This window comes from Xiphophorus couchianus, chromosome 16 (assembly GCF_001444195.1).
Source record: "Xiphophorus couchianus chromosome 16, X_couchianus-1.0, whole genome shotgun sequence".
Lineage (NCBI taxonomy): Eukaryota > Metazoa > Chordata > Actinopteri > Cyprinodontiformes > Poeciliidae > Xiphophorus > Xiphophorus couchianus.
This window is the reverse complement of record NC_040243.1, coordinates 8,622,381-8,634,707: the sequence shown is the minus strand read 5'-3', so window position 1 is coordinate 8,634,707 and position 12,327 is coordinate 8,622,381. Positions and strand designations below refer to the sequence as shown.

Here is a 12,327-nt window from a genome sequence, read left to right as displayed (position 1 = left end):
AACATAAGAAATTCTGCAATGTCACAAATAAAATTTCTCAGTATTAGGTGTAAAACATATTTGAACCAATAATCTGCAGAAATCTTACCTTAACTTGAGCATGCTCGTATTCCACAATCTGACTCAGAAGTTTCTTGTGAATGGAGACGTTTGTGTCCCTCTTTGATAAAGTTGTGTCTCTCTGAAAGCAAAACATTTATTAGAGGATGTACAAATAGACAGGTGCACATTTAATTGATGACGTCCTGTAGAAACCTGGCTCGTGAAGACTTTCAGAATAAGGTGACATTCTCCCTGAACTTTAGATGCACTTGACCGCGGCTCCAGCTTAAACCAGGTATCATATCCAGCAACAGGAATTTCCTGCAAAAAATAGTCAGTTCACAGTTTTGTTTCCAGTTTGATTTTGCATGTTTTGATGTAGTAGCTCTGCATGCTGATTGGACAGACATCGTCGCTCACATTCAAAGAAATGTTGATGCATCCGAGGAAGTCGTCAACGTTCTCCTCAGACCCCGATGATGCTGAGCCATTGGAACGCACTGACTTTGCTATTTGCTTAAAATACCTGGAAAGAAAAAAAAAATCCAACTAATTTCCAGTTTTATTACTTGAAATTAAAATCTTGCCATTTTCACCATGAGCAAATGATTCTCTGGTCCCTTGGTTGTGATTGACAATCGGAGGTTTTCATTAGACATGTCTGCTATTTATCAGGCTCTGCTGTCTGTGTGCACAGCTTTATGGGCGGCTGGCTTTTCTGTGAGCAGCTTTCAAAGGATAAAAATCAAATGATTTTCTGTGGAATCAACAAGCAGGACATAGCTAGTTTTTTTAAGCAAATGGATACAAAGGCCTCTTCATTCAATAACTGCCACTTCATGCTTTTTTCACATAAACGTGACCATTTTATTGATGGGTTTAATTTATTTTCTGTTTACTGCCACAATACTGACTGGGTGAATTCACTGCTGAACCAATTATGCATCAGGTTTTGCCCTGGATCAGAACCTGTTGCATCTTTACACATCAAAACAACCAGTAAACAGAAATAGTCACAAAGAAAAAGGCCTTCTAGATATTTACCGTCTACTAGTAGATACAGAAAACAGATTTTAATATGAAACCTGAGTAAAAAAAACTTAATTCAGGACAATCTGACCATATGTGATAAAGTAAATGTTAAATCATGGGTTGACTTTGATTAGCCACATTGTCAAATAAAATCAGTTAAACAGAATATTATATTGTTTAAAACATTGTTTTAAAAAAGGTTTTTTATGTTTAAATCTAAATATTTTTTTTTTACAGTATTGTAAACTGATGTATTTTTCACCTGCCCATTCCTCGAAGCCCACTGACTTCATTGAGCTTTTTGCAGGCCTCCGCAACAGATACATCATCATCATGATCCCTGCAGAAAAAGAAATTACTCACAGGCTAGCATAAGGTTGAGTTTCTTCTAGTTTACTGTTTCAGTTTGATAAACCATGAGGAGAACTGAGAAGTAAATGATGCGTCGAATAGAATGACTTTGAGCGACTTATACTTTCTGAGTAGAAACAAGTTTCAAATAGGAAATGTATACATTCTCCAAAACTGCCAAAAAAATTAAAATGAAAAAATGCACAGATAAGTAATGCATGACCATTCCCTAAACAAATAAAAAACAATTACGGTACAAAGAAAAACAAAAACATGTGTATTTGTAAAGTGTTATCTGTGTCTCTCCTAGAGTTGCGATGAATAATTTCAATATTTAATTGCACAAATTCTAATAGTCACTACAATGACTACAACTTTGTTGACGACCTTTCTTAACCAAACAAGTATTTCAGGATTCCAGGATAAAGTAATTTAGTGCATGACTTTCTCTTATAATCAGGAACTTGTCTTGTCCACATGCTTTTTGTGTATTTATAGAAAGATTACAATCATGTTCCCCTGAGAGGACGTTGTCCACGTATGTAACAGGTGCCAGGATAGCTTTTTACAGGCTTATCCAGTCCCTGTAGGACCAAAGAAAGCACTGTGTTCACATTCTTGGCATAAAATGTGTGAAGTGGCTAGGTTCTCTAAGCCTTATTCTGGTTCTTAAATGGAAAAAAAGGAATGTGCACTTCATGTGAAAAAAATGGAATGATCTTGTTTGCATCGATGAAGCTGGTTAAGTAAGCATGATTGATAGTGTAGTCAGGACACATAAGGCAGGATGGAAACTTGGGAGTTAAAGTTGGTTTTAAAATATAGAGTTTTATAAAACCTTGCTCATTTGTTAGCATTAGTTCCTTTTACTTAAAGTGTAAATATCACTATGAGATTATTAAAAAAGTAAATAAAACCATTTAATGCTCCAAACTAACGCGTAATTGAGACCCGTGGTGTGTAAATCTACAGATACCATCAGAACTCCGCAACAACTTCAAACTAACCCTTGAAGCTAAGTTTCACAGAAAAAAACTCAACATCACCCTCTTCGGGTCAGGCAGGAAACTAGCTACGTAAGTGTGTCAGTCTAGTGTTTTTTGCTGACTTGATAAAGTATGTAGGGGCAGATCCTCTCTGCTTTTACATCCCCAGTTCAAAAGATTTGTGTGAAAACTGCTTAAAAACAGTTCAACATGCCTAAAGGCAGTCTGTTACACTGTCTCAGAATCTTACACCTATAGGATAATGGTAAAGTTCGGTTAAAAATGGAGCGATGATGTTATTTATTTTCTCGATTTTTAAATAAAGACAGAACTTCATTTCAAAGTAAATCAAATCTCCTTTGACATCCCTTATAAACTATAAAGTTTTTCTGCAGCTCAATTAAAAAATAGGAAAAACTGATATGCAAAGAATTACATTGTAGCAGCTTTGCTTGTGTTCTCAACTTACCATATGTCCAGATGCAAGAGGTCATTGTGAACATCGTCTATTTCACTAAAAACAGGTAAGAAAAAAGGAAAAACACATTGGCCTTTGATCCTCCTCGTGACTAAGATTGGCATTAAACACCTCGGTTCTGCTCTCACAGCAGTGAATATGTGGTGAGCTGGTCATACAACTAACAACTTGCGGCGTTAGTGTGAAACAAATGAAACCGTGATTTCTGCATGTGACACAGTAATCGTCATGGACAGCACGTTTCAGAAAGCTTAAAGGTTTTTCTTGTACTCACAACACAAAGTGTTCATCCCACACTGGGTTTAGAGTCTCTGGCTTGACTTCGGTCACCTGAATGCATCTGGCAGGTAAAACTTCTTTGGTGCTAGAGCGTTTCTCCAGCTTTTCTCTCCTCTTTCTGAAGCTGAACTTTCTCTCCTTTTTCTCCTCAGTTTCTCGAGGGCTCTGACCCTCCAGGATTCCCAGCATGCAGTAGGGGTCACTGTACCCTGTCATAGAGAAGGGAATAAACAATGCTTTTTCACATCCATCAGTACTTAGATAAATCGGCAACTGAAAATAATTCTTACAGTCCTGCGGTGAATCATTGCTAATGGTCAAAATGACTCAAAAACCTTTTAAGAAGCGCTTGTGAGTGGGGGCGGGGTGGTTAATCCAAAGAAGGGGGGGGGTTAATCCAAAGAAGTCAAATAAAAAAGCATTTCGGTCGCATTTTACTACAGGACAAAGTATATTTCATGAAACACATTCTTTCCCATTAGAAAATACTTAGCTCATGCTTGATTGTTTTTACCATTTGCATCCTTGGCCATCAGGTTCTTTGCTTTCATAACAGAGACTCTCAAGGAAAAACTGGCTCGCTGTAAGAAAGGAATATTTGTTACTAAAGAAACCCGAACCAACAGGCAAATATCAGTATGTGCTGTGAAGGAAGAGTGTATTTGATCAAATTCTTGCATGACTGAACAGATTCAAAACGGAGATAAGGCTTCAGTTTAGCAAGGAATGGTATTTGGAAAAGCTTGACTTAACAAGCTTTGTTCAATTTATAAAATTTAACCTCATCTGGGTTTTAATTTCTGCCAGATTAACAAGGGTGTCAGTGCATTACTGCTACAGACTTAAAAAAATATATATGTATGTAATAACACACCTCACTATTAAAATGCGATGATATTTCATCTCAAATTGCAATTTGTCTTGCGAAGTGCTGTCTAGTTGCTTTTTTTTATGAGATTGTCTGGCTAAAAATCTCTACAGGTGTGTTTTGCCTAAGAGACCTGATGCATTTTTCGCTCCATAACTTATTTAGCTGGAACCTTGTAATTTACCCCTTCTCTTTCTTTCTTTTGTTTACTTGTACTGTGGGGTCCAAAAAGAGTCATTCATGCAAAACACATCCACCGACATAAAGCAGTAACTGCTCCTATTGGAGGAGTGTTGTCTTGTTTAGCAGCAGAGTGAAGGAGAGAGTCTCTTTTCTCAGAAATAAAAAGTCATAATCTTCAGCATAAACATTTAACCAATGATTCTGTCACAGTGATATTTAAACAGACCAAAATTATTCAGACCCTTGGCAGATTTAAATTGGAAATAATTTTCAATCAACCAAAAAGTATTTCTGATAGTAAATGAGGTAGGAGTTATATAAAACTATTTTTAAAAAATATGTTTTTATTTTACATTTTAATTAGAAACTGAAAAAAATTGAAAATTACTTATACATTTCTCAATAACCAATGAAAAAAATATTTGTTGACATTTAAGCAACTATCTTAGTTACCCTAAGATGGCTTAGGTGCTATCTTAGTTGCTAGCTTACGTGAACTGGGTTTACCGACCTGAACTGTCGGGAAACTCTTTATCTTAGTTGAGCAGACTTTAGCATGTTTCCACCAGTATTTTGATTTATTTATTTTTGGTGATGAGCTGAAAGTCTTGAAAACAGCTAGGTATTAACCACGCATGAGGAAGCCTCATGTGCAAGTGACTTCCTAACTTAAATCTATTGCTACAAAAATTCTTACTAATTCATTTCCCAAGCCTAATAATCAAAAGCTCTTGGTAAATGAAAAAGTACTACCTACCTTAGAATTTTCCTTCTTTTATCATGTAATTTTATAGTGGTCAAATCAGTGCAATTATAGGATGTGCTTTGTGACCCCAGGGAACTACTTTTGCAGTTCCAGGAAAGGCTAATTTGGTTATATGTAAGCCTCACATGTGAAGGTATGTCATTTAAGCCCAACATTCTAGTAAATCTACGTTTGAGACTGTCTTTATGAAGTACAACAGGAAATAGTTGTTGCCCTGTTTTGTTTACAGCTTAGGCTGATGAAAAACATTGGACTGGCTGACAAGAGTTGGTTTCCTAACAGCTGAGGAAACATTTTAAATATTCTTTAGAAAAAACATCAGTATAATTTTTTTTTTAGTTTACACAACAGTATTGTTAAATCCTGTCTCTCAGTGTCATGCATCATCATGGTGTCATTATAGTGTTGGCATAACTGTACATCTATTGTCAGCTTCAGAATATAGAAGTATAGAATAGAATAGAATAGAATAGAATAGAATAGAATAGAAGTACTTTATTCATCCCAGCAGGGAAATTACTTCGCAGTTACAGCATAGAGACAAGACACAATAACAACTACCACTGAGTGGTAGTTGTAGATAAAACAAAAATAAAAAATAAAATATAAAATGCTATAAATTGTTAAAAATAAGGTGACAGAGTAAAATGCCTCACCTTTGATTCTTGAACTTTTTGAAGAATGATCTCATGTTCCTCCTCACCCATGTCAAACACCTTGAAAAAGACATTGATATAATTATCATTATGTAGTTACATGTAACAGCAATATTTGCTAATTCTGCTTTGGCAAAAAAGAAATAATTCAACATTACTGTGGTTTTAAACTCTTGTTTGTTTCTTTAGTACCTGAACTGTCGGAAAACCCTTTGAAATAGGACTCCCATTTCATTTCAGACAACCAAAAGGCTACAATCCTTAGTGCAGCATAATCACAGCTGAATATCAGTGCAAAGTGTAACTGGGCTTTGATGTTTAATCAGTTTTGAGCCAAGAGCATCTGCTTGAATTCTTACAGCCTCCTCACAACAAATAACACTCTCTGGGAGGCCACCATCAGTGTTACTGACAGAAATTTAATGAAGCTCCAGGAACACAGTCTGTTCTATGGTTGTGCTTGTGATTATTACATGACACTCAGACAGACAGAAAGGCAGACACACATACAGATACCTTCAGCAGGTAAGCAAACAGCTCGTCGTCACTTTTCACATGTTCTGGAACAGGCACGCCAACCCTGTTGACCACCGTGTACACAGCTTCCTCATAAAGCAGATCCAGCTACATGAAAACACACTCCACTCAATAACTTCCTTTCAAGGATAAATGCACAAGTTCTTTTCCCTACATGATTTCTGCTCTGCTGCACATCACAAGCAGGGATAAAAGCCACGTTTCTTTCCCCTCTTTTCGTCTTTTAAAACATAACTCCTGCTGAAACACAATGGAAATAGCAAAAAACAAGCCGACACACCTCTGTCCTGCTGACTCTTTCAGATATAAAGGCCTGGTCCACATGCTCTTGTGGTGGCGGCATTGTGCATGGCCCTCTTTGGCACTGCAAGGAGACAAATTCAGTTTAGGCTCTGATAAAAAGGTTCTGCTGGTCATCAGAGAGGAGAAGCTGAGGTCGCAGTCAGATAATGGAAAGTATCACTTAAGTCAGGTGAAAATACTTCACAAAGGTTGGTCTGCAAACACAATAAAGCAATCAGAAACGGCTAAGGAGATGTAAATGTCATCAGCATGGACTTCAGAATTGTACGGAAAATTACAAGCTGTATTCACAATTAATAAGAGCTTGGCTGATATTATCTATACAAGGTCACATTATTCTTATTTAGATATTTACATTAACACTAAAATCGTTATAAGCTTTAAGGGTTATATTGCATACAGTTGAGATTTATTTACTCTTACATAATACGTAAGTGAGAAAAAAAATCACAATTTTGTAAAATAATGCCTATCTATACAATAGCATAAACTATTGAGTAAGATCATTTTTAATTAATGTTAAAAACTGAAGAAAGAAATGCCACTAAATTTCGATGTCACAACTACAAATAGAAACTTAATTTCTTTTAGTTTGTCGATTTTTAAAGCAGCGTGCATATGATTCACGTCTTGACCAACGTTGACGGTTTCCGTTTGTGTCATTTTACTGAGCTAACATGCAGTAATTTGGGTGTGAAGTCATGAGTTGCTCTCATCAGTCATGTCTTGCTCTGCCAGTAAAGTCTGAACATATCAGTCGACAGCAGTGTGCAACAGCTGAGCTCCCAGTTTTCTGAGCACCCTGTTTAACCCAGTCCTTCTGTCTGTGGACGTCATAGTGGTCATGATGGTGGGCTGAAAGACAGCTCTGTGCCCTGCTGGCTACACAAACTGTTCACGTTTCGAGTGTGTAACAGATGGAAAGGTGGAAGTTGGGTTGGGGTTACCTCATCCGGGGCTGCCCGCATCATGTTCTCCTGTTTCTGCAGGATGGCATTCATACGCTCAAAGAACTCCGCACTTTCCCCTGAAATCCTGCCAAGAAAGTGGAGCAAAATGAGAAACTGTTCTTATTTCTACAACTTATCATAAGAGGACAAACTACACAAATTGACCTAAATAGGCTACATCACCTGATTTGCTAGGCACATGAATATTTATGAGTATTAGGTGAACACACATCCATGTTTGGTGACATTGGTGAGATCAAACAGCATCTTGTTAACACACATTTTGATCAGGGTTTATCAATACATGATATCAATGTGCTACAGGACTTCCTCTCCTGCAGTTCTGTGTTTTATCAGATGTATAAACACCTTCTCTTGTCTAGCATTAGAAGGCTTTCAGTTACACTCTGCATGAAGCATGTTAATCAAATTTTATATGTCGGGTTGTGCCCAATATGCAAATGATGCTTTTCTGTTTCCTCCAGGTGGGAATGAATCCCAAAACTCCCGCTAGTCACAGTTGTCATGGTGATGAGGGCATGTTCAGAAAAAGGGTAGCTGGCTGAACACCTTGGGAATCCCCAATAAATCCGCCCTCTCACCAACCTCTCCCCCCTCCCAAATCTCTCAAGGGGTGCCTTCCTCTCAGGCTGTATGGAAATAACATAACTGCCCTGATGTGAGCTGTAGCAGAACCGGCACAATCACTCGGGCTGTGTTTTTTTTTCCTTTATTTTTTAACGCCTCATCCTGACTATCCCCTCCCACTGTGATTCTGTCTTCTTTCTCATCTATCAGGCAACACTGTGCAGAAGAGCCCCTACTCCCTTCTTTATTAGCGTCATCACTTCGCAGCAGGCATATGGCAGCCCATCCCAGCACCCACTGACTTTCAGCATGGTGGAAGAGCGGATGGTAAACTCGTGAGGGTGTTTATGGAGACTAATAGAAGGCATGCTGGGAGAACTGGGAGGATTTTCACTGATGTCAGGCCAAATACACAGAGAAATGTGTGATGTTTATTAGACAACGTGATAGATTAATTCTAATTTCGTGTACATATATATCTATTAAAGCTAGTGGGATTATAGCTCACAGTTATTATAGTATGAAACAATTAGTGGGTTTCCAACAAATTGGCTATTTACTAGAGTTGGTTTATTTTTATCCTAATCAGCTCTGATGAGTGACCGAGAAAAAGGATTTTCTCAATCAGTAAATGCTGTAATAAACGCTATTAGGTCACACTGTGTGCAACAGTCAAGGATGTGAACTGTATTAATGAGTGTAAAAGACTCAAAGGTAGCTGTGAGATGTTTAAAACAAAGTCAGACAAAGTTCAGAGAAGCAAGAGTCTATTCAAAAGACTCTTGTTGTCAGGAAGTGCGGGTGGTGAGAGTGGTGAGGCAGATGCAGCGGACCCAGGTATGATGAATATGATGTTTTAATGAAAATAACTTAGTCTAAACAACGAGCAGGAGTAACACACACTGAACACGAAGAGACTAAACATTGACGACAACAAGGCTAGACATTGACGAGGACCCGACGACGAACAAGGAACACAGGTGGAGTTAAATACACGGGAGGGTAATCACAGAGACGAGACACACCTGGGAACAATCAAGGGGAGGACAGGACAACGAAGAGACTTAACGACACAGAAAACTCTAAATAAACAAGGAAAAACACAGATCATGACACTTGTAATCTGCCGGCTCTTGTACTCTGTCACCTTTCCTTAGATAGAAATGTTTTAAGCTAATTTGAATAAGTCAACAAAAAACAAGAGTTTCAGTAGATAAGGAAGGCCAAATGGAAAACAGCAGTTATTTTGTTTTACCCTTTTGAGCTCCCAACCTCTGTCTACTTTAGAGCAAGCTAAATTTGAAGACACTGGCAATCTTTCTGAAAAAACTCAGAAATTTAGATTGTTGTTTTAGGAAAACAAGCTGTGGATACTGCAATACAATGGACCCCTCAAATTCATGGATCACTAAAAACAGATTCACCGATTCTTATGTAGAACATGAATCCAAATTATTCATAAAACATTTGCTAATACGCTAATGCTTTTGTAGATTTTTGAAATATTTGAAAGAAAGTGGGAAGTTGAAGTACCTCTGTGCAATACAACTTGACACACTGTTGAATGGCGTGCACAAAGCAACCAATCTTGGAGCCCCATTCATTTTCCTTGCCGCTGATTAGCAACAGAGGTCAGGGAGACTGTAGATATTAGCTTCTGCAGTAGTGCTAAGATGGCTTAGTGCATATTGAGATACAGTACAGACCAAAAGTTTGGACACACCTTCTAATTCAATGGGTTTTCTTTATTTTCATGACTATTTATAAGGCAAGAAATCCCACTTATTAACCTGACAGGGCACACCTATGAAGTGAAAACCATTTCAGGTGACTACCTCTTGAAGCTCATCAAGAAAATGCAGAGTGTGTGCAAAGCAGTAATCACAGCAAAAGGTTGCTACTTTGAAGAAACTAGAATATAAGGGGTATTTTCAGTTGTTTTACACTTTTTTGTTTAGTGCATATTTCCACATGTGTTATTCATAGTTTTGATGCCTTCAGTGTGAATCTACAATGTCAATAGTCATAAAAATAAAGGAAACTCATTGAATTAAAAGGTGTGTCCAAACTGTTGGTCTGTACTGTTTATTTGGCATTTGAGTCAATGACTCAGCGTAATCTGCCACCTTTCTTTAGATAGTAATGTTTTAAGCTAATTTGAATAAGGAATTGAGCTTCAGGTTGGATAACTAGGATTAACTAATTGTATGCTAACTAGTAAGTAACTTGAAAATGTGACTAAGGTGAAATAATTATCTTGTGATTTGACAGAATATAAGTTAAACCACTGATGGTGTGGTTCACAGTCCAGTATGAGATGTGGTGATGAGTTTATTGGCATGTAAAACTGACAATCAAAAGCTTTTTTTAAAAAAAAAAAAATTATGGTTGTAAGAAGTTGTGCTTAAAAGCTGTTAACTTGAATCTGGAAAAGCTAGGATGCATGTGGCTACCAGCTCTGAGTAAAGTAGCGAATGTATTTAATTAAGAAAGTTTAGACAAAATTACAAGTCCTCCATGATGACAGCTGAGGAGTGAGGTTATCGGTTATCGGTTATCTACCAACATTTTGGAAGTTGTAGAAGACTCTCTCAGAGAAAAATATTTAAATAGGTTTTTGCAGCTGTGGCTTTAGCTAAGAGGTTTAGGATTTCTAAGAAGAGAGAACTATGAAGAAAAAATGTAAGTTAACTTGGACACTTATGACTGATTATAAAGTTGGTTCCTTGGTGTTTAGAGTTTTAATTTGAACATAAAATCAAGGCCTGTATTTGGGGACACTTGGTTTTTTTTCTACAACTGTGTTCATTTGCTTAAGGTATTGTTGTTGTCTCGTCCTCTGGTGGTCAGCCTGAAGATTGTTGTCTCATTTTGAACGGGAGGCAATACATTTCAGGTACGAAATAAAACCCTACTGATTAAAATTACACACAGATTATTTTGATTTGACCTTTACACATATATAAAAACACAATTCAAATGCATCTTTCAATCTGTCTTTCTCTCTTTGTCTCTCTCTCTGTTTCTCACATACAGACACACAAACACACCAGCATAACCAGAATAACAGTGATTTGATGTTGCTAGGAAACAAGTCTTTAAAAAAACGGGAAAAAAAAATTTCTAATTTATTTTTAAAATTCATCCAGATGCTTCAATCATGTTTTCCTCTGAAGAGAGCGAATCAGAGGCACAGCAAAAATTGAAAGTACAAATCCCATGTAAGTCTTCTATTTAAGAGAATTGTTTTAAGCACCTTTAAATGGATGTATGAAGGGGATAGCATGCACTCTCTGCAAACTTAAACATACTATGGCCGTGCATAAATAACAATTAGTTTTGTACCCATCACTGTTATCCCAAGCATGACAAAGAATGCGACATCCAGTTGGATTGGAACAAAATAAGATCCTTCTTTTTAAAAAAATTGGCCTTATCATGGCTGTCACACAACAATATAAGCCTGCATCTCGCATCGTAAACAAGATCTTTACAACAAGGATCAAGCTCAGTGATACAAAGACTGTTTGTTTTACTGTAATTATGTCTCTGATTAACAAACAAAACATTACAGGTGGAAAAGCTTCAGAGCGGAAAAACCAGAACAACCACAAAAGCTCTAATTACATCTCTCCATTCATTAACTTGACAATTATATTTTGGTGCCAAAATAATAATAATAATAATAATAATAATAATAAAAAGGTTAAACACATTTTGACTTTGCTTAGGCACAACACAAAGATAGCTTTTGAAAAACTACACTGGATTTGGATTGTTTTGGATTGTCCAGTTGGATTGGAACAATGTCGCATTCTTTGTCATGCTTGGGATAACAGTGATGGGTACAAAACTAATTATTATTTACAATAGAAAATTATCTACAATTTCTATTGTAAATAACTATTATTTACAATAGAAAAATCACATTATTTTGTCTGAAACACAAAACTCCACCAGAGGACATAGCTTTCCAAATCATTGACAATTCATCATCAAACCCCGGTCTGGGACCAGAGATTTCAAAATGAAATGCAGAATTCAGTTTCATTTGAAAAGAGCACATTGCAACACTAGAAAACAGTCAAGTTTTACCTCAAATCTTGCCAAGGTAAGACTTACCTTGATGTTATCTCTTGTTCAGAAGGGGCACAAAAGTTGAAATCTGTGCCTTGGATATGTATCTGTCCGTTGGCTCTTGAAACAAAGAACTCAAATTGTGGACTTCCCTCAAACTCCTGAATGGGCCTTGGTTCACAATCCTCTTGTGAAGCAATCCAAGACTGGTGCAAAACCTGGTGCTTTTGC

At 37.0% G+C, this 12,327-nt stretch overlaps 1 protein-coding gene across 2 annotated transcripts in view; it reads right to left on the bottom strand.

Annotated features, from left to right (window-relative positions):
* The window catches only part of baiap3 (BAI1 associated protein 3), a 44,329-nt gene that overhangs the window by 19,536 nt on the left and 12,466 nt on the right, over positions 1–12,327 (bottom strand). For both annotated transcript variants that reach the window (XM_028042102.1, XM_028042101.1), the window contains 11 exons: positions 7,429–7,516; positions 6,459–6,542; positions 6,158–6,265; positions 5,642–5,701; positions 3,683–3,749; positions 3,164–3,377; positions 2,881–2,925; positions 1,337–1,414; positions 463–568; positions 256–363; positions 89–181 (listed from right to left, as the gene is read on the bottom strand). In XM_028042102.1, the coding sequence (XP_027897903.1) occupies positions 89–181; positions 256–363; positions 463–568; positions 1,337–1,414; positions 2,881–2,925; positions 3,164–3,377; positions 3,683–3,749; positions 5,642–5,701; positions 6,158–6,265; positions 6,459–6,542; positions 7,429–7,516 (1,051 nt within the window). The remainder of the gene's footprint in view (positions 1–88; positions 182–255; positions 364–462; positions 569–1,336; positions 1,415–2,880; positions 2,926–3,163; positions 3,378–3,682; positions 3,750–5,641; positions 5,702–6,157; positions 6,266–6,458; positions 6,543–7,428; positions 7,517–12,327) is intronic.